Below are 26,202 nucleotides of genomic sequence, written 5' to 3'. Positions count from 1 at the left end.
TGAGAATAATCTTTATTGTCACTGCATGGTGTGCGCATAAAGAAGACTGTACATTTAGAATAAAGATTGCACTGTATGCAAAATTGCTGCAGGCAGACAGAAAGTTCCTCAACTGGAGAGTTATCTGGTAAGCAGCCTTAAAATATAATATAATGAGTGCCATACTCTTTCCAATTTTTCCAAATAGAATGAGTCTATTATGGTTGGGTCATATAATAATTTTTTTTCTGAGTAATGGTTTTGTGAAGTTTATAAAGTAGACAGCTGAAACAAAGTGCACTGGGCCATTGTGGCTTGCACAGAGTTGCTTTGGGTTATTTTTATAATGGTTTTATGTTTCCTAATGCCTTGTCCACAGCAGGAAGTTACTGTCTTGCAACAGTAGTACATATTTCCATACAATATATCACACATTAAACCACAGTACAATCGAATCTACTTCAAACATCACAAAGGCATTGTGGGGTGTGGGGTTACAGAATGCACAGAGGGAATTATTATAGCTGCAAGTTATTCACTTTCATAGCCTAACCAGTCTGTGTGAAGATTTTAACGTTTGGAAAGTTCATCAAATAGAACAGTTGAATTAGAAGGTAGGAAGGTATCACATTTGTATGACTGTTTTATGTGTTTTTTGAATGTTGATTATCTGTAGAATGTGGAGAACATTCCTTTAGGTTTGAGCTATCTGCTGACATGTCACGTATTTATTTTATAGATGGAACATGCTCAGTAGTGTTTAGAATGTCTGACAAAGATTCTGGTAAATACTTGAATGTGTGCTGACTACAACCACATGGCGGCAGATTTGAGACATTTTGGGCCTTTTATTATATTACAGAATGTAGCCCTGTGAGAAAAGTGAACAGTGAATCTAACCCATTGTCAAAAGTCAGAGAGCAAATGGTTGAATGATGTTCTCAGTCATAAAAAATAACTGATTTCAAGGAAGTGCAAGCCCTACAGTGTTAGCAATTATACTAGATAACAATCCTTAGTCCATCTTGCCTAATGCAGAAAGACAAGGGAGTATAGTATTTCCATCCATATCAGCCTGGTAGAATCCATATCACACAGTTAAGGGTGGATGGGGGAAAGAAGTCTCTGAGTAATGGGAGTAGGCCAGGGGAATGCACACAGATAACATGAGTTTCTGAGTTTCAGGAGTTTCGTTTTTGTTTTTTGTATCACAGTCTATGACCACACGATGCTATGACTAGTGCTTGTGTCAACATGATGACTGGGTTGTGTCATGTTTGACTGCTTCTCCAGAACCTACTCAACCAATGTCTCCATGAAGATAAAAACAAATTAAAAAATATTGGATAACAAATAACACATGCATAGTTAGTTCTATATTAGATGCAGACCAAATACATGTGTATTTTATTATTTTGTTATTTAAATACATACTTTCTGTGTATTTCCATTTTTTCAAATAATATGTACAGAATCAACTACTTCTGTTGTAAGTATTTGAAAGTATTTTCAAATAATGTCCTATAAAAAGCCTACTGTTTAAAAAATATTCCAAATACAACATTTTAAATACAAAACAGACATGGGTTCAAATGCATGGGAGTGTTGGGTATTTTCATATACAGTGCATGCCAATACTTTCCAAGTGTATTTCCAAATACATTCCAACATTAAACTACTTGTGTTTAAAAAAAATATATATATATATATATATATATATATATATATATATATATATATGCAAATACTTAGGCTACTTCCCAATGTCTTTGAAAGCAATTACTGAAATCGAAAATGTGTTTATTTCTCTCCCTCGTGAGGTGGGAGGATAATACAGGTTCACAAAAGTAACAAATAAAGGTAGACTTACCAATTAGTTATAGTGTTTTTACTGATTTTACTAATTGGTTAATGAAATATGAAGTGATTAAAACTCAAATTCTCTTACCAAATCTGTAAATTAAAATCAGTAATGGAATTATGCAAAGGAAGATATTGCGTATTTCATTAATTATAATCCACATAATAATTCACATTTCCTGTTGCTGCAGGATTATTGAACTGCTGTGGCAAACTGGCTCAAATGAAGATCCTGTTTTCTTCATGTTACTGTCCTCTGGTGGTCAAAGCAAGTGTGAAAACAGTCTAGACAACCCCTCCCTCTCTCTCTCCTTACCCACTGAGCACTGACCGACACCGGATATCCATGGAAGTCGAAAAGTAGTTGAAATTTGGTCAGTCCGCCCTGGCCTTGATTTCAACGTCCAGTCCAGTCTGGAACGGACCAAATCTGGACCAATCATGTTTCACAAGTTTGGACAGCACAGTAGAGCACAGTAAAGTAAAGTTTCTACCATTTTCCATCCTAAAAAAAAGAATAAGCAAAGGCTTTGATTTCTGTTCAAACAGATGGAAAAGACGCCTTAGAAAAACATCTAGCATAAAAAGTCTTAAAAGGTATTAGAAATACAAACAGAATAATGTTGAAATAAAGACCCCTGACAACTAATATCAACATGTATATTTTGATTAACAGTTTACTTATCCCCCTGTCTGGACATGTGTGATTAGTCCTAACATACACTACATGATCAAAAGTATGTGGACTCTCATTCCAAAATCTTGGGCATTAATATGAAGTGGGTCCATCCTTTGGTGCTATAACAGCCTCCACTCTTTTGGGAAGGCTTTCCACTAGGTGTTGGAACATTGCTGCAGGGACTTGCTTCCATTCAGCCACACAAGCATTAGTGAGGTCAGGCACTGATTTTGGGCGATTAGGCCTGGCTCGCAGTGGGAGTTCCAATTCATCCCAAAGGTGTTCGACAGAGTTGAGGTCATGGCTCTGTGTAGGCCAGTCAAGTTCTTCCACACCGATCTTTGACAATTTCTGTATGTACCTCGCTTTGTGCACAGGGAAATTGTCATGCTGAAACCGGAAAGGGCCTTCCCCAAATTGTTGTTGGAAGTTGGAAGCACAGAATCGTCTAGAATGTCATTGTATGCTGTAGTGTTAAGATTTTCCCTTCACTGGAACTAAGAGGACTAACCTATGAAAACAGCCCCAGACCATTATTCCTCCTCAACCAAACTTTACTGTTGGCACTATGAATTTATGCAGGTAGTGTTCTCCTGGCATTCAACAAACCCAGATTTGTCCATTGGACTGCCAGATGGTGAAGCGTGATTCATCACTCTAGAGAACGCATTTCCACTGCTCCAGAGTCCAATGGTGGCGAGATTTACACTACACCAGCCGACGCTTGACATTGCGCATTGCAATCTTAGTCTTGTGTGTGGCTACTCGGCTATGGAAATCCATTTCATTGAGCTCCCGACGAACAGTTGTTGTGCTGACATTGCTTCCTTTGCCCCCGTAGTGAGTGCTGCAACCGAGGACAGACGTTTTTTATGCATTACGCGCTTCAGCACTCAGCGGTCCTGTTCTGTTAGCTTGTGTGGCCTACCACTTCGCGGCTGAGCCGTTGTTGCTCCTAGATGTTTCCACTTCACAATAACAACACTTATAGTTGACCGGTTGAATCCACTAATTTGAAGGTGTGTCCACAGACTTTTGTATATATAGTGTAGCTCTTAGGGGAATTCAACAGGCTCACATAAACATCTTTATAGGGGTCTAAAGTCTACTGTATAGTAGAGAGCTCTGACGGAGAGGAAGGCCCCACCTTTCATTTTCTGCAGGCACAGCAATACAGCAACACATGGAGCTGTGGTCATGGTGGCAGTGTAATTCCAGGGAACCTGAAGACACTCGTCATGGTTTGATTGGCATACAGCGTAGGGGCACTGTGAATTAACCTGCCACAAACCTATTGCTGCAATCCATTTAGTTATTGCACACTTAAATGTGATAAAATTGATTTAAAACTCTATCCATTTGTAGTCCTAATAATCTATGAAACAACACATTTTCTGATAGTTAATTGATAATATCAAAAAATGGCAATTTAATCGTGACTCATGCTTTAATGTCAAATCACTATACAATGGCAATAGACTAATAAAAAAACAGGTCAGGCGGCCTACTCATTCTACTAATTTGAGCTCGTATGTGCCCCTATGCATAAATTACTGAGCAGTGACATTGGGCGCATCACCAAAATAACTTTTGTTCAAGTGCGTTAACGCCCACACAGCCACAGCACGATGCATAATTTGTGCCGTTCTCTTTGACAAGTCAGGACGATGGTGAGCTCCCCGCCGGCGCACGGCCGCACACTGAACCAAGCATACAATGTTGCTCTCATCGAAACGGACACAGATGGATAGTCTCGTTCAACCACTTGTTGCCCAGTATCTCGCTATGGGCTGCCAATCCAAAGAAAATGGACAAAATGAAAATGTGGGCTCGAATGGAAAGGAAAAAGAACATTCGTAAGTTTTTATTTTATAACGAACTCCTTCCTGTGTTTGTAAAATAAACTAAATAGGTTTATGGAGTGCGTTACGTGCACAGTTTAAATACAGCGAATATGGTTTTGTCAATTTGCAACATACGCAGTTATAAAACCTTTATTGACACCGAATATATATTTGAATCTTGTACACTTTTCCAATGTAGTCCTAATTTAAATCAGACACGTTTGGTGGTTCTTGGTCGTAAAGTAACTTGAGTGCAACAATTCAGTGGGATTTATAAAAGCATCGGCCAGAGCGCACATAATGTGCACTCTCAAAACAGCTTCCCTTTAGCCTATGTGTTCTCTCCTTCGAATTGTATGGCATAGTTGAGTGTTTTTAATTACAAATGTAGCCTATAGTGTGGAAAGTGTATCGAACAAGTGCATGGCATCCTCTCTGTTTATCAGCCATCTAACTGTTCATCTAGTGCAGTTTCCCAACCCTGGTCCTCGTGTACCCCCAACAGTACACATTTTTATTGTAACCCCCTGGCAAACACACCTGACTCAACTTGTCAACTAATCATCAAGCCCTCAATGAGCTGAATGAGGTGTGTTTGTCCAGGGCTATAACAACAATGTGTACGGTTGGGGGACTGGAGGACCAGGGTTGGACAAACACTGATATAGTGGTTCCCATAATGGAAGTCGGTAATCAATGATTTCCCCAAAGGGAATTGAATGAGAACAATAAAAAATAGCACAGCTACTGTAACTGTAGGATACATGGTATTAAACACGTTTATTATTGTGTAATGAACATGACAAGTGTTGTGTTAGTTGCAATATTTTTGGTACACTTTAACCTACATTATATTTGAGTGTGTGACTTCATTGTTTTGTATACTTCAATATTTTAATGTTCACTGCATGCTGTGAAGGTTCTGTATACTTCAATGGTTTAATGTTCACTGCATGCTGTGAAAGTCCCCTAGAAACACACACACACACACGCACGCACGCACACACACACACACACACACACACACACACACACACACACACACACACACACACATACACTCATACACATAAACATACAAAGCTGTGCTTTCTACACCTCCCTCTATCTCACTCCCTCTCTCCACCACTGCCCCTCCAGACGTCTCTCTCCGGGACCGGGTAGTGGCTCCAGATCTAAGGTCTGTCCACCGGTGCCTGCCCGGCCTCAGCGGTTCAACAGGCCCAACCAGGCCCAGATGACCCAGGGCAAGGTCACAATGTCTCTGCCAGGACACTTCACAAAGGGGGCCAGCTGGGAGGAGGTGATCCAGGCCTGTATCCAGTCCTTTGGTGAGTCTATGTGCTCTGGGTTGCTTTTGAGTTTCTGCCAGCAATGCTATTGGTAGCTAATGTGCTGCATATTTCTCTCTGTTATTTGAAAATGATTTCTGGCTCAGTCGGTAGAGCACGGCACCAGGATTGCATTTCTGCTGGGACCACGTTACATAAAATTGATGCATGCATGACTGTAAGTCACTTTGGATAAAAGCATCTGTTAAATCACAATAAAATATGTTTTTGTTTTTTGTTGCATGTAAAATTAGAAACACGTTTAATATTTTAGTTTGTTGAGCTGTACAAAATGGTTGTGCAGGTCAGGATCCTTGTCATTAGTTCTGCTTGTTAGGTTAAAGCATGCGCTTCATTTGATCATTTTTAAATGTCGCTGAACCTCAATTTATTTTAAATCAGTACGGTGAGTGTTTCCTGGAAGCACCTGTTTTTCTCTGCGTCTAGCTGTTTGATGTTAAGAGACCCTGTCTCCGTTAAACTGTCACCATTTACAAGGTATCTCTAATTCGCATATAGTGCTCGGTTGACACAAACAGACCATATTTGAAGACTTAAATGAACTAGCCTCTATTTGTTGTCTAACAACATGGTCTTCAATCTTTTCTTTTGAGATAAGTCAGGGATTGACATTAAGGTCTGAAAGGCACATCAGGAATATTTTTGGTTGCCCGAAGATTATGATCACTTGCCCAAACATTTAAAGTAGCTATTTTCACCTACAGATGGGAGGAACCAGAAATACCAGACTACTGCAATTTTGGTTGTAGGTTCAACGTTTGCGACTGCTCAGGTCACTTGCCCCGGGCAATAGTGCAAACCTTTATACCAATCGCTGTAAGGCTGTATAATTGTATGTGTATCCAACTATGCCTGCTCTGAATATGAGATAACACAATCATGCAACAACTGAAGTACTGATTCAGTAGATGTGGAATTTGATTTAGGCATATCACATAAGTAATACATTAACGTAACATGAAAATCTGTTGGCTGCACTATCAATGCTGTCAAAAACCCTGTCAAATTAGAATCATGTTTTCTACGAAGTTGTCTGGAGTGCTCTCAAAGTTATGGTGATTATGTCTATGAAGAGGCAAGCATTCAGATTACCGTTGCTTGGAGACACAAATGGAGTGACGTGAGAGTGATGAGGTGGTACAATGGACTGAATACAGAAAGTGACATCCCCTACTTACAGTTTCACTATCTGTCAGGGGGAACAATAGCAGAATAATGGCTGGCGGTTCATTTAGGATTCAGATTTTTAAAAATATCAGCCAAGTTAATCAATTGAGAGCAAGAAATTCAAATCCTCTCATCGGAATCTGGTCTGGCAATAAACAGGCAGGGTTTTTAAATCCAGGTTATTATAAGGGACAGAATGGAGGAACCTAGTACAGAGGGGTTTAAGAGGGCTGAACGTTTCCCAGCAGCTGCTGTCTCACATCAGAGGCTGACCCCGCAGGTCCTGGGGCTCAGGCACCTTTTTCAAATGTGAGAGCATACGCACGAGCTATTTGAAGGATTAGCTGGCGGCTGCTAGCCCAAAGGTCAGCTCTCCAAACGGACCTCCTCAGATGCTGACCACTCTTTGAAATGCAGAGGACCAAGGGGCGTGGATCAATAATGTTTGACATCATCATTCACCCTCAAGTTCACGCTCCACAGTTCCACTCACCCACATTGCCCGAAGTCTCTACGCAATCATAATGTTGATGGACAGCAATAGGCAGTGTATATATTTGAATGCCTCAATCGTAGAAGACATTTTTAATTAAATGCATATTCCATGTAAATCATGTATGATGCAGGCACAGAACCTGTGAATGTCACAAAGAGATAAACCACGAGTCAGAGATAAACCACTGCAGACTCGGATGTACTGTAGACACTAATGTGAAAAACCTTTATGTGCCTATTGCAATCAATATATGTACACTTACGGAGCATCATGGCCGTCTGGGGGTTTTGAAGTAAGTTCCTGTACTGAGGAATGTATTGTTTGACATGTAAACCTACAGCTTGCTGGTACATTCAGTAGAAAGAGAACTATTGAAAGTGTGCAACTAATAATGAAATTGAAATCTCTGGGGTCTCTTAGATCGTTCCTTACCGGTTCTTTCATGTGTACCGTAGAGATAAGCATAAGGCTGACGGAGGCAAAACAAAAGGATCATCCAGCCCAGTTTCTGTACCTCTCTGTCAAAACAAGGAAAGACTCCTTGCACCGGGGCTTTGCTGATGATGCCTATGATAATAAAAACACTCAAAGTAGGGCAACACTCCCAGCTCTTTGCTGTGTTTGTCATCATATCCCTCCTCCTATCCCAGTGCCGCCTGCTGCTGCTTTCCTAACTTTCCACAGTGAGTAAGACAGAGGGGATTTCCTTAGCAATTAGTCAAGTCTGGGTTGGCAGGGAGGTGTTGTCAATTGATGAAGCAATTGTTTACCTGGTAGTGAATCAAAACCGCTTCCTTGTTATTTTAGGTCATTTTAGAGCACCTGGTTGTCTAGGTCTTAATTGAAAGGGAGAAAATAAAAGACACTGCCCTCCTTGGAATGAGTTCGACACACCTGTTTTAGAGCATGACTTGCTTGCAATTGTTACAGCCATAAAAACAGCACTGTTCAGTTTATTATAGTAGAGGAAGGATAGTTTGCTTGTTTTGCATCACAGTCCTTTTACATACTGTACAGTGACAGTATAAAGCTTAAAACCTATTGATCTTCTAGATGTTTCTTTTTTACTCTTGCCAGTTTTTTATCCAGTAACATTGTCTGTGTGTCATATTGTAGCTGGGAAGGTAACTTTTCATTGACCATTGGGGTGTTGTAGCCATTGTTTGAATGAGTAAACAGAACACTCCCGTACCAGCAGTGCAGGATATATGAGGACAGGATTAGCTGCCTGCTGAAGTGGCCCAGTGAGATAGATAACAAAGATTAGAAATTAACATGTTGCCATGGTGTCTGTGGTATTTCAAGGAGATATGGGATAAGTGGGGACCCATGGAAACTGGAGTCCTTGTGTGGAATCAAGACAATGCCAGCTGTTTAGGTTCAAAGTTAAACACCATTTTAATGGTTTCGTCAAGGTTCTCTCTTAGCCACGATTCAATTTCCAGAAAGTTACTGGCAAATTGTTTAATAGTACCTGGAATGGAAAAGATCGGAAGTCTACACTCTTAGAAAAAGGGTTCAGAAAAATATTATTTGGTTGACCACATAGGATAACCCTTTTTGGTTCCAGGTAGAACCCTTTTTGGTTCCAGGTAGAACCCTCTGTGGAAAGGGTTCTTCAAAGGGTTCTCCTATGGGGGCAGCCAAAGAACTCTTTTAGGTTCTAGATAGCACCTTTTTTTCCTAAGAGTGAAGCAAAGATGTTTCCTATTTCTATCCAATAGACAACCATGATAGTGAATCACCTACTTATAATCAAATCAAATGTTATTGGTTATATACACGTGGTTAGCAGATGTTATTGGAAGTGTAGCGAAATGCTTGTGCTTCTAGTTCTGACAGTGCAGCAATATCTAACATGTAATCTAACAACTACCTAATACACACAAATCTAAGTAAAGGAATGGAATAAGGATATATAGAGTTGAAGTCGGAAGTTTACATACATTTAGCCAAATACATTTAAACTCAGTTTTTCACAATTCCTGACATTTAATCCTAGTAAAAATGTCCCTGTCTTAGGTCAGTTAGGATCACCACTTTATTTAAAAAATGTGAAATGTCACAATAATAGTAGAGAGAATGATTTATTTCAGCTTTTATTTCTTTCATCACATTCCCAGTGGGTGAGAATTTTACAAACACTCAATTAGTACTTGGTAGTATTGCCTTTAAATTGTTTAACTTGGGTCAAACGTTTCGGGTAGCCTTCCACAAGCTTCCAACAATAAGTTGGGTGAATTTTGGCCCATTCCTCCTGACAGAGCTGGTGTAACTGAGTCAGGTATGGAGGCCTCCTTGCTCGCACACATTCTTTCAGTTCTGCCCACAAATTTTCTATAGGACTGAGGTCAGGGCTTTGTAATGGCCACTCCAATACCTTGACTTTGTTGTCCTTAAGCCATTTTGCCACAACTTTGGAAGTATGCTTGCGGTCATTGTCCATTTGGAAGACCCATTTGCAACCACACTTTAACTTCCTGACTGATGTCTTGAGATGTTGCTTCAATATATCCACATAATTTTCCTGTCTCATGATGCCATCTATTTTGTAAAGTGCACCAGTCCTTCCTGCAGCAAAGCACCCCCACAACATTATGTTGCCACCCCCGTGCTTCAAGGTTGGGATGATGTTCTTCGGCTTGCAAGCCTCCCTCTTTTTCCTCCAAACGGTCATTGTGGTCATTATGGTCATTGTGTAACTCTGTGTTGTTGTATGTGTCGAACTGCTTTACTTTATCTTGGCCAGGTCGCAACTGTACATGAGATCTTGTTCTCAACTTGCCTACCTGGTTAAATAAAGGTTTATGGCGGTTTTGGAGCTGTGGCTTCTGCCTTGCTGAGTGGCCTTTCATGTTATGTCGATATAGGACTCATTTTACTGTGGATATAGATACTTTTGAACCTTTTTCCTCCAGCATCTTCACAAGGTCCTTTGCTGTTGTTCTGGGATTGATTTGCACTTTTCACACCAAAGTACATTCATCTCTAGGAAACAGAACACGTCTCCTTCCTGAGTGATATAACGGCTGCGTGTTCCCATGGTGTTTACACTTGTATACTATTGTTTGTACAGAAGAACGTGGTACATTCAGGCGTTTGGAAACTGCTCCCAAGGATGAACCAGACTTGTGGAGGTCTACAATTTTTTTTCTGAGGTCTTGGCTGATTTCTTTTGATTTTCCCATGATGTCAAGCATAGAGGCACTGAGTTTGACGGTAGGCCTTGAAATACATCCACAGGTACACCTCCAATTGACTCAAATTATGTCAATTAGCCTATCAGAAGCTTCTAAAGCCATGACATCATTTTGGGAAATGTTCCCAGCTGTTTGAAGGCACAGCCAACTTAGTACAGTATATGCAAACCTCTGACCCACTGGAATTGTGATACAGTGAATTTTAAGTGAAATAATCTGTCTGTAAACAATTGTTGGAAAAATTACTTCTGTCATGCACAAAGAAGATGTCCTAACTGACTTGCCAAAACTATAGTTTGTTAACAAGACATTTGTGGAGTGTTTGAAAACGAGCTTTAATGACTCCAACCTAAGTGTATGTAAACTTCCGACTTCAACTGTACATATGGATAAGCAATGACAGAGCGGCATAGGCAAGATGCAATAGGTAATATAAAATACAGTATATACATATGAGATGAGTAATGCAAGATATGTAAACATTATTAAAGTGACTAGTGTTCCATTTATTAATGTGGCCAATGATTTCAAGTCTGTATGTAGCAGCAGCCACTCAATGTTAGTGGTGGCTGTTTAACAGTCTGATGGCCTTGAGATAGAAGCTGTTTTTCAGTCTCTCGGTCTCAACTTTGATGCACAACGTGTTACAGCGGACCAACAAAAGCTTTTCTCAGGTCAGATCGTTTGTAAAAGAAAGGCTAATGTCGTTAGGAATGGAGTCTGCAATTGCTACTTTGCAGTGGTGTAAAGTACTTAATTACAAATACTTTAAAGTACTACTTAAGTAGTTTTTGGGGTATCTGTTCTTTACTTTACTATTTATATTTTTGACTTATACTTTTAATTCACTACATTCCTAAAGAAAATAATGTACTTTTGACTCAATACATTTTCCCTGACAACCAAAAGTTGTTAGCAGGACCGAAAATTGTCCAATTCACGCACTTATCAAGAGAACATCCCTGGTCATCCCTACTGCCTATGATCCGTCAAACTCACTAAACACACATGATTTGTTTGTAAATTATGTCTCGGTGTTGGAGTGTGCCCCTGGCTATCCGTAAGTAAGTAAAAACAAGAAAGTTGTGCTGTCTGGTTTGCTTAATATAAAGAATTTGAAATTATTCATACTTTTACATTTGATACTTAAGTATATTTTAGCAATTACATTTACTTTGAAACTTAAGTATATTTTAACAATTACATTTACTTTTGATGCCCAAGTAGTATTTCACTGGGTGACTTTCACTTTTACTTGACTCATTTTCTATTAAGGTATCTTTACTTTTACTCAAGTATGACAATTTTGTACTTGTACTGATTTAGGTTAAAAAAAAGACTAAATTCCATTACGTTGATGATTTGTTTTCAAAATCCAATCAGTTTTCTACGTTCATTTAACATCATCAAATAGATTTTTTGTTGTTAAAATGACGTGGAAACAACATTGATTCAATCAGTTTTTGCCCAGTGGGTTTCCACATTGTCATATCCTTTTTAAAACATGTTTTATCTCCAGTGCCTCTAGGGACAAAGCTGTTAGAGTAGATGACAGTGTTAGTGGCTGCAGTTCTCTGTGATGTCTGTAGCGTTAGCAGAGGTAAGGGGAGGTGGTCACAAAGACAGGAAGTGAGACACGACAGAGAAAAGTAGACCACAGGAAAGGCAGAGACGTCCAGGTATGGTGTATACCAGCATATCAAGCATGACCTCAGATAGTAGGGGAATTGGTAATGTTAGTTGTACTTAGATGACAATGCTATCATACATGCCATTTATTTTTATACATGTCCGTTACCCAGTGACTAGATACACTTAGAGATTTGTATTTGACACATAACTGGCACATTATTGTGTTTATGGTTGATTACTATCATTCTTTTTCTGTTATTGCATGCCTTTGCAGACTTGTGGCTGAAAGAATCTACGTAGTTTTAATAGCTACATCCCCTTGTTTTGTTGACATTGATTCTTTGCATGACATGACTGCTAGATTTTGTTATCCAAGAGCTACATTAGCATTGGACATTGATATTCAGAAATCATTTTCTTGTCCATATGAACTCTCAACCATCTGCAGTACAGTATTGGCATTGTGATGTGCAACAGAATGTCTGCTGACTTGCTCCATGTGTTGTGTGCTCTCTTTCAGACGTGGAGGGCTCTGTATGTGGGAGCAGCCACCTGATGAACATCACCCTGACCATGCACCGACTCCTCATGTCCTCCAGTGACCTCCTGGAGAAACTCACCTCCCTATATCCTTTATCAAGCAGACCCAATGCTCTGCGGCTGCTCCACTACAGCCAGAACTATTATTGAGTTGGCACAAGGACCTGACCAATCTGTTGTGCCAAACATAACACCGGATCTTTACCGGCTGTGCAGCACTGCTTTGTGATTTGGTTGTCGGTAGCAACGGCCAATTAAGATCCAACTTGGCTGACAAGGTGCCATGTCATCGACGCCTCACTCCTCCAATCAATGTGACTATCAGTGCCAATATGTGTGCACCCCAATTTCCTATTACTGTAGATTCTTTACATGTCTTTGTTAGCTCCAGTACACATCACCGTGTTCTGTTTCAAATTCCATGTCTTCCGGGTACCTTACACTTTTTTTTCTATGACCATCTTAGCTACACAGGACCATTCAAAAAACATGATTCTAAATGTCACTCTAGAAGCCTATTTTCTGTTTAAAATGAGCTGTATACAACAAGAAGGCCCGCACACTGTTAAAGCTCCCAATTCACAGATTTATTGACAACGTTTCGATCCGAAACGGATCTTCATCAGGTCACACACAAAACATACACAGTTCACCTCACATGACCATTGCGGACATGACTCATGGTGGGTGCAAAAACATTTGTATATCTCTAATAATTAAATACTAATGAGATGGGTGCATGTAATGGTTTCAGAACATAATATATATTTACAAAATGACCAAATGAGCGGTATGTAATCTAAGCCTCCATTCAACAAAGAGCTCTGACATCACAAAGTCTAGAGGAGCAGCAGTACTGGCCCAGTGAGGAGGGCAATAAGGCTATGGGCTTCAGGTGTTAATGACATCTTCCCAGACTGAAGTCCTCTTCAGATATAAGCACTGCCTCTCAACTGACCAAGGAGGCTTGCTCACCAAAACCTACGTCACACCTCAAGATGCACAATGTGTCCTGCCCTCTATTTTGAACCCCTGGGCTCGTTCTGAGCCAAGGTCTCCGAAGCAGGCATCAAATATTGTTAAGAGCAGGTTAGGAACAAGGGAAAGCCCTGTAGCCATTAATGCCATTTATTGTAAACACATTCTGGCTTTGGGATGGTGTAGGCGGCTCTCGAGCTCCCATGATGGAATTAGCCTTTTTATGTGCATCACTTCAAGCTGATTTCTGCCAATAGAGTGCTGTGGCGAGGCTTACAGTGCTGGCTATTTTTAGCCCTGTTTTATATACTAAGAAGAATGGAAATGTTTTTTATTTTGATTAATACAATCCCCTAGGGATTCTGGTCACTCTGTACCTACCGAGCATATGGCACAGCAGCTTAGGTAATAAACTGTTCTCACACTCAAAGCCATTGAGGGGTAAAAGTAACATTATGTAAGCTGTGTTTTTAGCTAGTTAAGAGAACATGTTTTTACTAACTAAAAGGGTACTCTGCCAGCAAATGTAATACACAGTCTGTTTTGAAAGGAATAGTGAATGTGTGTTGGGCACGTTTAAGACACTTTTATCCAAAGCAACCAAGCAATCCAACCCATTGCACTATAAAAACCATGTTTCAACCAAATGGGCTATCGGAACCACACACCACCAGAATGATTCATTTGCTGATGCTCCTAACCAGTTTTAACCATTTGTGATCACCTCCTCCCAAACCACCAAATATCACACCTGTTTCCTCCACTAAATATAATAAACACATATTTGGAATTGTTTACTTAGATCAGGGGTGTCAGACTCATTCCATGGAGGGCCTAGTGTCTGCTGATGTTTGCTTTATCCTTTCAATTAAGGCCTAGACAACCAGGTGAGGTGAGTTCCTTACTAATCAGTGACCTTAATTCATCGATCAAGTACAAAGGTGGACACTCGGCCCTCCGTGGAATGAGTTTGACACATGTGACTTAGATGAACAGAAATGAATAGACACTTTGTCCTGCATAGTGATCCAGGTCGTTTATTCACTAATAAATCCCACATACAGTGCCTGGTCTCTTCCCTGACTCTAAACAATGTGCACACATTTTACTATACCAGTGAATCATAATGTATCCTTAACTGGAGTTGTTACATTTAAAAGCGCCGTGGAGAATGAGCAGTCCACAGAATGTGAGAGGATCTGCTACTTCATCAGGTAACTGTGTGTACCCCGTGCAGGTGTCCTGATCCTGTCACTACCACAGGGCCTGCTGGAGTCCACTAAAGCTTTCACACAATACCTCACTGTCCAATCATTCTTATGAAAGAGCTTATGAAATCCACTTGTCACCTAATTATACAATATTCTGAAATTAGGTTAATGGTTTAGGTGAGTGTTTCCCAAACCTGGTCCTCGAGTATCCCAACAGTACACATTTTTATTGTAACCCTGGACAAGTACACCTGATTCAACTTGTAATCTAATTATCAAGCCTCAAAGAGCTGAATGAGGTGTGTTTGTCCAGGGCTACAATGAAAATGTGTTCTGTTAGAGTTACTCGAGGACCAGGGTTGGGCAACACTGGTTTAGGTCATGCTATTATTACATTTGCATTAAACTACAGTGTTGATTTCTTATTAGATAACTAAACAACTGAGGTTTAGAGTCAGAAGTATAGTATTTAATTGCAGTGAACAATCTATTTTCTATCTATTTCAGGTATTGGATCCAGGAGTTCTGGACAATGTTCCGGTTGCACAGCAGCCTGTCTGACTCCATGGAACAGTTCCAGGATCTGATCAGAGATCAGGGCCAGGAGAGGCTGTGCCCTCTGTTGCAGACTCAATGGATGTAAGTATCCCCAGTATATTACTGAACAGAACGAATATCTCTCTGGCTTAACATTCATGCTGATGTAATGGTTTCATGCCTGTGTATTACACTATATATACAAAAGTATAAGGATTCAAGTTAGTGGGTTTGGCTATTTCAGCCAAACCCTTTGCTGCCAGGGGTATAAAATCAAGCGCACAGACATGCAATCTCCATAGACAAACATTGGCAGTAGAATGGCCTTATTGAAGAGCTCAATGACTTTCAACATGGCACTGTCATAGGATGCCACCTATCCGACAAGTTAGTTCATCAAATGTCTACCCTGTAAATGCTTTTATTTCTGAAGTGGAAACGTCTAGAAGCAACAATGGCTCAGTCGCGAAGTGGTAGGTAATACAAGCTCGCAGAACGGGAACGTAGAGTGCTGAAGCGCATAGTGCGTAAAAATCACCTGTTCTTGTTTGCAACACTCACTACCGAGTCCAAACTGCCTCTGGAAGCAACGTCAGCACAATAACTGTTTATCAGGAACATAATGAAATGGGTTTCCTTGGCCGAGCAGCCTCACACAAGCTTAAGATCACCATGCGCAATGCCAAGCGTCGGCTGGAGTGGTGTAAAGCTCACCACCATTGGGTTCTGGAGCAGTGGAAACGCATTCTTTGGATTGATGAATCACCATCTGTCAGTCTGACTGACTAATCTCGGTTTGGCAGATGCTAGGAGAACGCTACCTGCCCAAATGCATAGTGCCAACTGTAAAGTTTGGTGGAGGAAGAATAATGGTCTGGGGCTGTGTTTCATGATACGGGCTAGGCCCCTTATATCAAGTGAAGGGAAATCTTAAGGCTACATCATACAATGACATTATAGATGATTCTGTTGTTCCAACTTTGTGGCAACAGTTTGGGGAAGGCCCTTTCCTGTTTCAGCATGACAATGTCCCTGTGCACAAAGCGTGGTTGATACAAAAATGGTTTGTCGAGATTGGTGTGGAAGAACTTGACAGGCCTGCACAGAGCCCTTACCTTAACCCGATCAAACACCATTTGGGTGAATTGGAACACCGATTGCGAGTCAAGCCTAATCGGCCAATATCAGTGCATTTTCACTACATTTTGTTAATGTAGTGTAGTTGTATATTTCCTGTCTATGTTGTTCACCATGTTGTGTCACAGAAATGACAGGCACTGGTCTCAGAAGCCCAGTCAGAAAATCAAGGCTAACAGTAGTAAGAAGAGGAAAGTGTCTCTGCTGTTTGATCACCTGGAGCCCATTGAGCTGGCTGAGCACCTCACCTACCTGGAGTTCAAGTCCTTCTGTAGAATATCAGTGAGTAGAGTCCCAATTCGCCTGAATGTGATCGTTATTAACACTATGACATTGGGAAGAATCTCATAGCACATGCGCTCTACTTTAGGTATCGCAATGCATTCCAAATGTGTTCCCCAACCTCTGTCCTTTTAGCAAAATGAGTCAGCATATGCTTTATTATTTCTGACAGTTTGCAGACTACCAGAACTACATCCGCAGTTGCTGCATGAAGGACAACCCCATGATGGAACGTTCCATTACATTGTGTAATGGTATCTCACAGTGGGTGCAGCTCATGGTTCTGAGTCGGCCTACAGCTCAGCTGAGAGCAGAGGTTTTCACCAAGTTCATCCATGTGGCTCAGGTATGGCCCTAACTATTCCTGCTCCTTCAGATCTATCATAGACTAACAATCTCTCTACAGTTTATGTGTAAAAAATAACAAAATGTCCACATACAAGGTATTTAGGTTCCATGTTTTGTACCCTCTCAAAGAGTGTTTGTTCATAGTGTATATCCAGTGCCTTTTCCTCGGCTTAAGCGAATACATGTCTACCATCTCATACAGCACAGTGAGACCTACCTACTGCTGAGCTGCAGAAGCACCATCATTTGTAGTTACATAATGCATATTAAAAGAGGGCTGCTAATGACTCTCAAGAGTTCCATGATGGGCTTTTAGTGCGTCAAAGAAGCTTGCTAACAGAGAATGTGTGCTCTGAATATTAACAAAGCACAGGCCATCCGCACTAATAGATTTATCAGGTGAAACACTGACACTCAAGTGCTAGCAAGTGTACCATGGAAAATATAACTAGTGGCTCTAGTTGATGAAATCTGGTTTATTATGGCTCTTCACCACTTTATTCACATGCAAAGCTGTGTCCTGAAAAGTGATGACGAGCTGAGAGAGTTGGATGGAGAGGCCGAGTTGGATGGAGAATCTCTCTAGGTTACTTTAAAGGGATACTTCAGGATTTTGGCAATGAGAGTCAAATGAACTTGTGGATATAATTTTTAGTTTTCTGTGTCCAGTATGAAAGAAGTTACAGGTAGTTTCGTAAGCCAATGCTACATAGCGTTAGCGGAATGACATGAAGTCTATGCTATCTGATAGTATGCTAGAAGATACAATAGACTTCCAGTCATTGTGCTAACGCAAGGTAGCATTTGTGCTAGCGCTAGTTAGCAACTTCCTTCAAACTGCACGCAGAGACATAAAAATGGTATCCACGAGTTCATCTGACTCTGGGGAAGTAGATAGAGGTCCTCATTGCCAAAATCCTGAAGTATCCCTTTAATGCACTAGTCAGATGCTGCTCCTCTACCTTCTCTTAATGTATTCCACATCAATGGGTTCCAGTGTCCCACAGCAGGGATATAGCATCAATTAGGAACTGAGAAAAGTGTGCCAGTATTATGAGTGCATTATGCAATCAATATTGGAGTGCTACTTGTGGGGTGTACTATTGGTTAACTCCGGGGTTCATTTAATTGTTTGTGTATGTGTTAAACAGAGCCTTCATCTTATGCACAACTTCAATACACTAATGGCTGTGGTGGGGGGCCTATGCCACAGCTCCATCTCCAGACTTAAAGAGACCAGTTCACATGTATCCCACGAGGTCACCAAGGTACATTATTTATAACATTATCATAACTTGATCTATTGATCAGTATGTTGACAAATGTCTCCAATATATGCATACTGTACAAGGTGATCATCTACAATATCTTCTCTGCTGTCTCTTCTCTCCGCAGGTGCTGAATGAGATGACAGACCTCCTGTCCTCCTGTAGGAACTATGACAACTACCGTCAGGCGTACAGCAGGTGTGCAGGCTTTAAGATCCCCATCCTGGGGGTTCACCTCAAGGACCTGATCTCAGTCAACGAGGCCATGTCAGACTACGTAGAGGACAACAAGGTGAATGTTCAGAAGCTCCAGGCTTTGTACAACCACATCAACGAGCTGATCCAGCTACAGCAGATCACCCCACAGCTCGATGCCAACAAAGACCTGGTCCACCTTCTCACGGTTAGTACACACTTAAAATGCCACTGACACGTTTATGCCTACAATGCAAAAATGACACAAACATGTAATCGTAATATCAGTGCAAAATATAAAATTCATAGGCTAGTACACACTACTGTGTTCGTTGGAATATATCAGCTGTTTGACCCTGGTGTCCTCTACTGCTCAGCTGTCCCTGGACCTCTACTACACAGAGGATGAGATTTATGAGCTGTCTTACACCAGGGAGCCCAAGAACAGCAAAGCACCCGTGAGTAAAAAAGGGACATGAAAAACTGAAAATAACCCTAGCCATATCACGTTCACTGTGTTATGGCTACAGGTATTTTCAATTTAAAACATATAATAACACTCATTAAGACCCAGTTAGCTTTACTGAATCATTTCTGAATGTCTGGAAATTGGATGTTGTATATCTCATGAACAAACCTATTGAAAGAGAATAAGCACTGACACTTTTTTTTAATTGGCCCATTTAACATCAGTATGGTCTATTCTACATCTTCTGACAGTGTTCTGATCATCTGTTTTGTTTTACATCAGCCCGCCACCCCCTCTAGACCTCCAGTGGTTGTGAACTGGGCTTCAGGAGTGCCCCCAAAACCTGACCCAAAAACCATCAGCAAACATGTGCAAAGAATGGTGGATGTGAGTTATCCATGACCTATCACACTGTATTCTCACGCACATTGTATTCTGTTTCATAAAAAAAGTAATTGTGTTATGATTATTGTTATGTCATGGCTGTTATGTAATGACTATTATTGTTTACTATATACATTATTTCTCTAGAAGTTGTGGTTTTACGCCACCTCTCCTAGTTGATCTATTGTGCTTCATGTATCCCACTACAATTTCTTGTCCCTCAACAGTCCGTGTTTAAAAACTATGACCATGATGAGAATGGCTTCATCTCTCAAGGGGACTTTGAGAAAATTGCTGCTAGCTTTCCATTCTCTTTCTGTGTCATGGACAAAGAGAAGTAAGTGGAGTGTATGGTTTCTTTGTGGGTGAATGGGCTCTCCTTTGGCACATTTGACAGTTCATTGTAACTGCATGGGTTCATTTGTGACTGCAGAGAAAGGAAACTAAAGTGGAATCTGTTAGCAGGGTCTGTAGCAACAGGAAACAGAAATAGCATCAGAACTATGAGCTAGCCATTCTCACTGTGGTCAACTGACAGGTGAAACCACAAACCTTTTAACCAGTTAGCTACTGCAGTGAAACTGTTGAAGTGAAAAAAACTGCTAGTTTTGGTTGCTCCTATTTCAATGAAGACCTATGAAATGGTTCCCAATGCCTACACAGCACATTGCAAACATTTCTTATCAGACAGTTTGTTTACATGAGATTTGCTTTGTGTTGTCCTGCCCCAGGGAAGGCCTCATCAGCAGAGAGGAGATCACAGCCTATTTCATGCGTGCTAGTGTCATCTGTTCCAAACTGGGTCTTGGCTTTGTCCACAACTTTCAGGAGACCACCTACATGAAGCCCACATTCTGTGACAACTGCTCCGGATTTGTAATTCACTACTCTATACTGGCCTGTCTTCAGCTAGACTGTAGTTCTCATTAATAGGGCCAGGAGGTTTTCCAGACCATGTAACTGGAACAGGAAAAAAGTTGGCCCTTAGTTATAGACTACTCATCAACAATAGCAATGCAGTTACGACTATAAATGACAATATTTAAACATGCTAATTTTTAAATATGCATCAGCTGTATTATCTATTAATAATCTTAGCAACTTCCTCTTCTCCATTACAGTTGTGGGGCGTCATAAAACAAGGCTACAGATGCAGAGGTGATTCTTCTTTTTTTTTACTGTCACTGAGTTTAGACTGGAATATTCCATAGTGTTTCTATATATGTCATACTGCATGTAGCTTAGAGTTCAGTACGTTGTACTCAGTACTTTGTATTGTTGATAGAATACAATGTTAGCAGATGTTGTTGATAATGGGGAGGCCGATGTTCTTGATAATGGGGAGGCTGTGAGGAGCAAGTGAAGTGTAGCTATCTTAAGAAGAAGCTGCGTTGTGTGGTTTCTGTCATGCAGACTGCTTGCTGAACCTTGCAACAGATAAAAGACTTGAGTCTGCAGTCACAACCACAGCATTGCTTTTTACCCTCTTCCCCTTGAAACAGTCAGAAACACACTGTTTTCATGGCAACATGTACGTAAAGGTCTGAGAACTGTTCTGTTCCACAGGCTGAGCAGCAGCATTAGGCTACTGAGGGGGAATGGATGCTGCATTAGCTAGTCGGGTGCTGAAGTGTTCCGTTAGTAAATCACAACAAAACATAAATATGCATTCTCTGTGCAACCCAGCAAGACCATACAAGTATACATGTTTAACTACCTCCTTTCCACCTCTGCTTGCTCTAACACATTGTCTGTATTCTCTTGGCCTGGTCACAGACTGTGGTATGAACTGCCATAGGCTGTGTAAGGATCAGGTGGCGTTTGAGTGTAAGAAGAATGCCAAAGGCAGTAGCACCTCTGAAGGTCCACTAACGCCAGACTCCACACCCAGCACCACATGTGGCCCGGAAGGTGAGGAGGGACACACACAAACACACAAACACACATACAGTGCATTCGGAAAGTATTCAGACCACTTAACTTTTTCCACATTTTGTTACGTTACAGCCCTATTCTAAAATGGATTAAATTGTTTTTTCCCTCATCAATCTACGCACAACTCCCCATGATGACAAAGCAAAAACAGTTTTTTTGAAATTTGGTGAATGTTTTTTTATTTTTTTATACAGAAATATTACATTTACATAAGTATTCAGACCGTTTACTCTGTACTTTGTTGAAGCACTTTTAGCAGTGATTACAGCCTCGAGTCTTCTTGGGTATGACGCTACAAGCTTGGCACACCTGTATTTGGGGAGTTTCTCCCATTCTTCTCTGCAGATCCTCTCAAGCTCTGTCAGGTTGGATGGGGAGCGTCGCTGCACAGCTATTTTCAGGTCTCTCTAGAGATGTTCGATCGGGTTCAAGTCCGGGCTCTGGCTGGGCCACTCAAGGACATTCCGAGCCTTCCCAAAGCCGCTCCTGCGTTGTCTTGGTTGTGTGCATTGTCCTGTTGGAAGGTGAACCTTCGCCCCAGTCTGAGGTCCTGACTGCTCTGGAGCAGATTTTCATAAAGGATCTCTCTGTACCTTGCTCCGTTCATCTTTCCCTCGATCCTGACTAGTCTCTCAGTCCCTGCCGCTGAAAAACATCACTACAGCATGATGCTGCCACCACCAACCTTCACCGTAGGGATGGTGCCATGTTTCTTCCAGACATGATGCTTATTCAGACCAAAGAGTTAAATCTTGGTTTCATCAAACCAGAGAATCTTGAAGAGCCTTGGTGGTTCCAAACTTCTTCCATTTTAGAATGATAGAGGCCACTGTGTTGTTAGGGACCTTCAATGTTGGACTAGTAACCGAAAGGTTGCAAGATTGAATCCCCGAGCTGACAAGGTAAAAATCTGTTGTTCTGCCCCTGAACAAGGCAGTTAACCCACTCTTCCTAGGCCGTCATTGAAAATAAGAATTTGTTCTTAACTGACTTGCCTAGTTAAATAAAGGTAAATAAAAAAATGCTGCAGACATGTTTTGGTACCCTTCCCCAGATCTGTGCCTCGACACAATCCTGTCTCAAAGCTCTATGGACAATTCCTTCAACCTCATGGTTTGATTTTTGCTCTGACATTTGCTGTCAACTCTGAGACCTTATATAGCCAAGTGTGTGCCTTTCCAAATTTACCACAAGTGGACTCCAGTCAAGTTGTTGAAACATCTCAAGGTCGATCAATGGAAACAGGATGCACCTGAGCTCAATTTTGAGTCTCATAGCAAACGTTATGAATATTTATGTAAATGTGTTTATATATATATATATATATCTCTTCTTTTTTTAAAATACATTTACAAAAAGTTCTAAAAACCTGTTTTCTCTTTGCTGTTATAGGTTATTGTGTGTAGATTGATTAGGATTTTTATTTATTTATTCAGTTTTAGAATAAGGCTGTAAGGTAACAAAATGTGGAAAAGTGAAGGGGTCTGAATACTTTATGACTGCACTGTACACGCATGCTAAATAGGTTCTTTATCTAAAATAGTGGTAACCACATGTAGTGTAGTAACCAGCCAGAGCAGCTTTGTGTTAGAAATCTAAGGCCACAGAAGGTCGCCATCTGTTGGCCTATAAGTAATATAACATCCTCATTGTGCTTACTACAGTTATATAAACTAAAACCTATTTTGTTTCAGATAGGCCTAAACTGTACCATTCAATGTTGCAACCATTGTTGACACTGGTCATATAGAGTGCAAATACACAGGAACGTTAAAATGCCAAATCATTACTTGAAAGATACAGTTTGTTTTTGCAGATGATAGTGCAGGTTTAAGCTACTTTATGGAAAAGTAGCACAGCATCCTGGGTAGTTTCCCTGTGTAGGTGGATTCAAACTGTCATACTGCTCGCTAAAGTCAAGGACCTGCCTCACTTACCGTAACACTGGATTTGCTTTCAGGAACTACTAAAAATAACATTCTGTGGTCAGACAATCACTCAGTTGACTTTTTCTTAACCTTATGGGATGCAGACTGTATGCAAACACATCACTTCAAAACCCCAAAACGGATTGAAATGGGTTGAACAGATCAGATTTGACTGACTATCTTCATGATGTTGTTTGTGTTAGGCTCAGAAGAGGGGCCTTTCCCGTACCCCTCAGAGGAATGTAGGGACTGGAGCCTTGACTCACCGGCCCTCTCCCATCTGAGGCTCCCCCCTGAGCTGGCCATTCCTGTGGGGGTCCACCGCAGCACCCAGACAGAGGGCCCCCACGCCCCTGCCCCCCCTCAAGAGCCTAGTCGGCTGCAGCCAGTACAATCCTCTCTTCTGGCCCCTGTACCCTCCTCTCTCTTGGCCCCCATACCCCCCTCCCTCACCCCATGCCCCAGCCCGGTGCCCCAACGCAAACGACGGGCCTACGCCAAGTGGGAGAACAGAGCCTCTACAGTGCTACAGCCCAAGGAGCTGGACGAAGACAACAAACCCACCTATGATACTCTAGAAACGGTGAGATTCAGACACCACTGGGTTACTGATACGTGTTCAATTGTGTACATTGAATGTACTACATTCTCATTTCTAGAGTTTTGAACATAAGGTTGACAATTCAAACAAATAAACAATGATAGTGAATGATGTTGTTCTCAGGAGAACCAGAAGCTTCAGAAGAACAACGAGACGCTGCGTAAGAAGCTGAGGGAGACGCAGCGCGAGGTAGAGATCCTGCAGACACTCCTAAAGAGGCACGCCCTTCACTCCGTGGTGGAGGACTCCTCCTCCTCCTCCTAGCCAGGAACGCCCCTCAGCCGGTCAGACACACCCACTCTATGACATCACAGGTGATGCTCAGCCATCTGTCTCCAGAGCCACTGACAGTACTGTATGTCTTGGAGGACCCTAGTGCCACACAGTCGAGAAGATACACAGAGGGACCAAAAACTCCCTGTGAGGCGACGCCGTTACTCACAGTATGGTATATACAGCCAGTCTTAACACCAGTTGCAGCCAATCACAGCCAAAACGGGGTTATGAGGCAAAACCAATGAAAGTACCGTCCTGAATAGGACACAGACAATCAAAGTACAGTACCAGCCATCATGGAACATAGCCAAAACATATCCAATCAGTGTGCCATCGGCTTTGGGACTCTGACAATCAGAAAACCACACAGTATGGCAGAAAGGCCAGGAAACTGGAGAAGTTCATTCAGGTGGACTGTGTAGTTATTGTCCTGCCTTAGGTAATAACAAGAATGCATATTGTATACAACATGTAAATCCACGTGATTTCAATGTTACTGTCCATATTTATTGTTAAAACACTACAAACTCTAGAAAAAGATAAGCTGTTCCATTTTTTTATACATGTAGATATAGACAAATAATAGTTTTGTATGTATGTGTAAGACGTTTTATCGAAAGAATAGATTCAACCACAGTTTTCTCATGTATATTTCATCAGCTCAGGGTTGTCCATAGTAGCAATTAACATAATATTAGATGTTTCACCAATGACATACCGTGTAAATACCCTAAGCGCATGATATATTGTGGTGCCATCGTACCAGTATTTCTCTCAAGATGTCCTCTCTCAGTATTGCTGTCATAATGAATGTTATAATAAAGACATATTCTCTATTAGTCATGTTGGGTGAGTTTTCTGATTCAATGGGTTCTAATTTGTCTTTGTTGCTATGGAACTGACAGTAGCTGTGCGATAAGTTCCACTAGGTGTCACTGAATCCCTCTAGAATGTTGGCATAGCCAACCACCAATACATAACTGTTTTATATCTATGCCTACCACTCTGCCTGCTTTCATAATTGCTTGACGGTTTTCATTTTGTTTTGTCCAACTTTGCTAAAATAATTGAAAATACAGCTCACAGTGACTACTATTTGCTGGATAAATGTATTCCACTTTCTCTATTCAACCTCATCACAAAAGCTGTGAACCAGTGGAAACAGTGCCATTACCTCTCAGTTGGAGATGAATGGGGAGTCTAATAGGAAAATAAGAAAATCCTTCCATAATGTCAGGGAACGTGAGCAGGGTAGTTGATTGTAGAAATCAGCCTGGACCGGTTGGTTCTGCTCTTAAAGGGATAGACACCCTCGCCATCAGAGGTTAAGAACAATAAGGCTCCACCTCCACAGTAAACAGGTGAGGTTGTGACTACCTATATGGCATGAATCTCTTATTTTAACCAGACTTAACAGACTGAAAAGCCAGTTAGAAACAAAGTATTGATGGAAATTGATATTCTATTTAGAGCTATTGTCAATCTCTGCTATGTAGCTTTTATAAAACCTCCAACATCAAGCTAAAACAGGAAACACACCACAAAGCAAACACTGATGGTGGTGGCTCAATCAGTGAAAGAAATTGCATTTGCAAGGGAACAATAGAGCAGTGTGAATGTGGTTCCTATCTTTTGTGTCCCTTGTATGTCAATACCCTCAAACCATCACGGTCACCTAATAATCCCCAGTTTACAATTGGCTCATTCATCCCCCTCCTCTCCCCTGTAACTATTCCCCAGGTCGTTGCTGCAAATGAGAACGTGTTCTCAGTCAACTTACCTGGTAAAATAACGGATAAATAAATTAAAAAATTAAAAAATAGCCTGCTTCTCATAATACCTGTTGTATTCCCATTAATATTGACCTGAGATCTCTGTAGATAATTAGAGGTGCAGACTTCTGT

At 41.1% G+C, this 26,202-nt stretch overlaps 1 protein-coding gene across 2 annotated transcripts; it reads left to right on the top strand.

The window, feature by feature from the left end:
* LOC110497935 (RAS guanyl-releasing protein 1) lies at positions 1-25,141 on the top strand. 2 transcript variants are annotated; one of them, XM_021574414.2, is made up of 17 exons: positions 1-127; positions 5,503-5,693; positions 12,730-12,835; positions 14,879-14,941; positions 15,446-15,577; positions 16,741-16,894; positions 17,067-17,240; positions 18,394-18,510; positions 18,638-18,913; positions 19,083-19,163; positions 19,457-19,561; positions 19,786-19,895; positions 20,290-20,434; positions 20,680-20,716; positions 21,335-21,469; positions 23,625-24,004; positions 24,146-25,141. In XM_021574414.2, the coding sequence occupies exons 2-17, from the start codon at positions 5,600-5,602 to the stop codon at positions 24,284-24,286; spliced, it is 2,250 nt and encodes a 749-aa protein (XP_021430089.2). In that variant the 5' UTR covers positions 1-127; positions 5,503-5,599; the 3' UTR covers positions 24,287-25,141. The 2 variants fall into 2 exon arrangements, with proteins under 2 accessions (XP_021430089.2, XP_021430088.2); XM_021574413.2 differs by lacking the exon at positions 1-127 and adding an exon at positions 4,141-4,374.
* Positions 25,142-26,202: the final 1,061 nt, after the last annotated feature.

Source organism: Oncorhynchus mykiss, chromosome 19, assembly GCF_013265735.2.
Source record: "Oncorhynchus mykiss isolate Arlee chromosome 19, USDA_OmykA_1.1, whole genome shotgun sequence".
Classification (NCBI taxonomy): Eukaryota; Metazoa; Chordata; class Actinopteri; order Salmoniformes; family Salmonidae; genus Oncorhynchus; species Oncorhynchus mykiss.
This window is presented reverse-complemented; position numbering and strand designations above follow the sequence as displayed.

Excerpts from the sequence above, each read along its gene's own strand:
- LOC110497935 (XM_021574413.2), top strand. The coding sequence starts at position 4,235 with ATGTTGCTCTCATCGAAACGGACACAGATGGATAGTCTCGTTCAACCA. Across the intron at positions 4,375-5,502 it reads GGAAAGGAAAAAGAACATTC|ACGTCTCTCTCCGGGACCGG; the intron begins GTAAGTTTTTAT and ends CTGCCCCTCCAG. Across the intron at positions 19,164-19,456 it reads CCAAGAACAGCAAAGCACCC|CCCGCCACCCCCTCTAGACC; the intron begins GTGAGTAAAAAA and ends GTTTTACATCAG.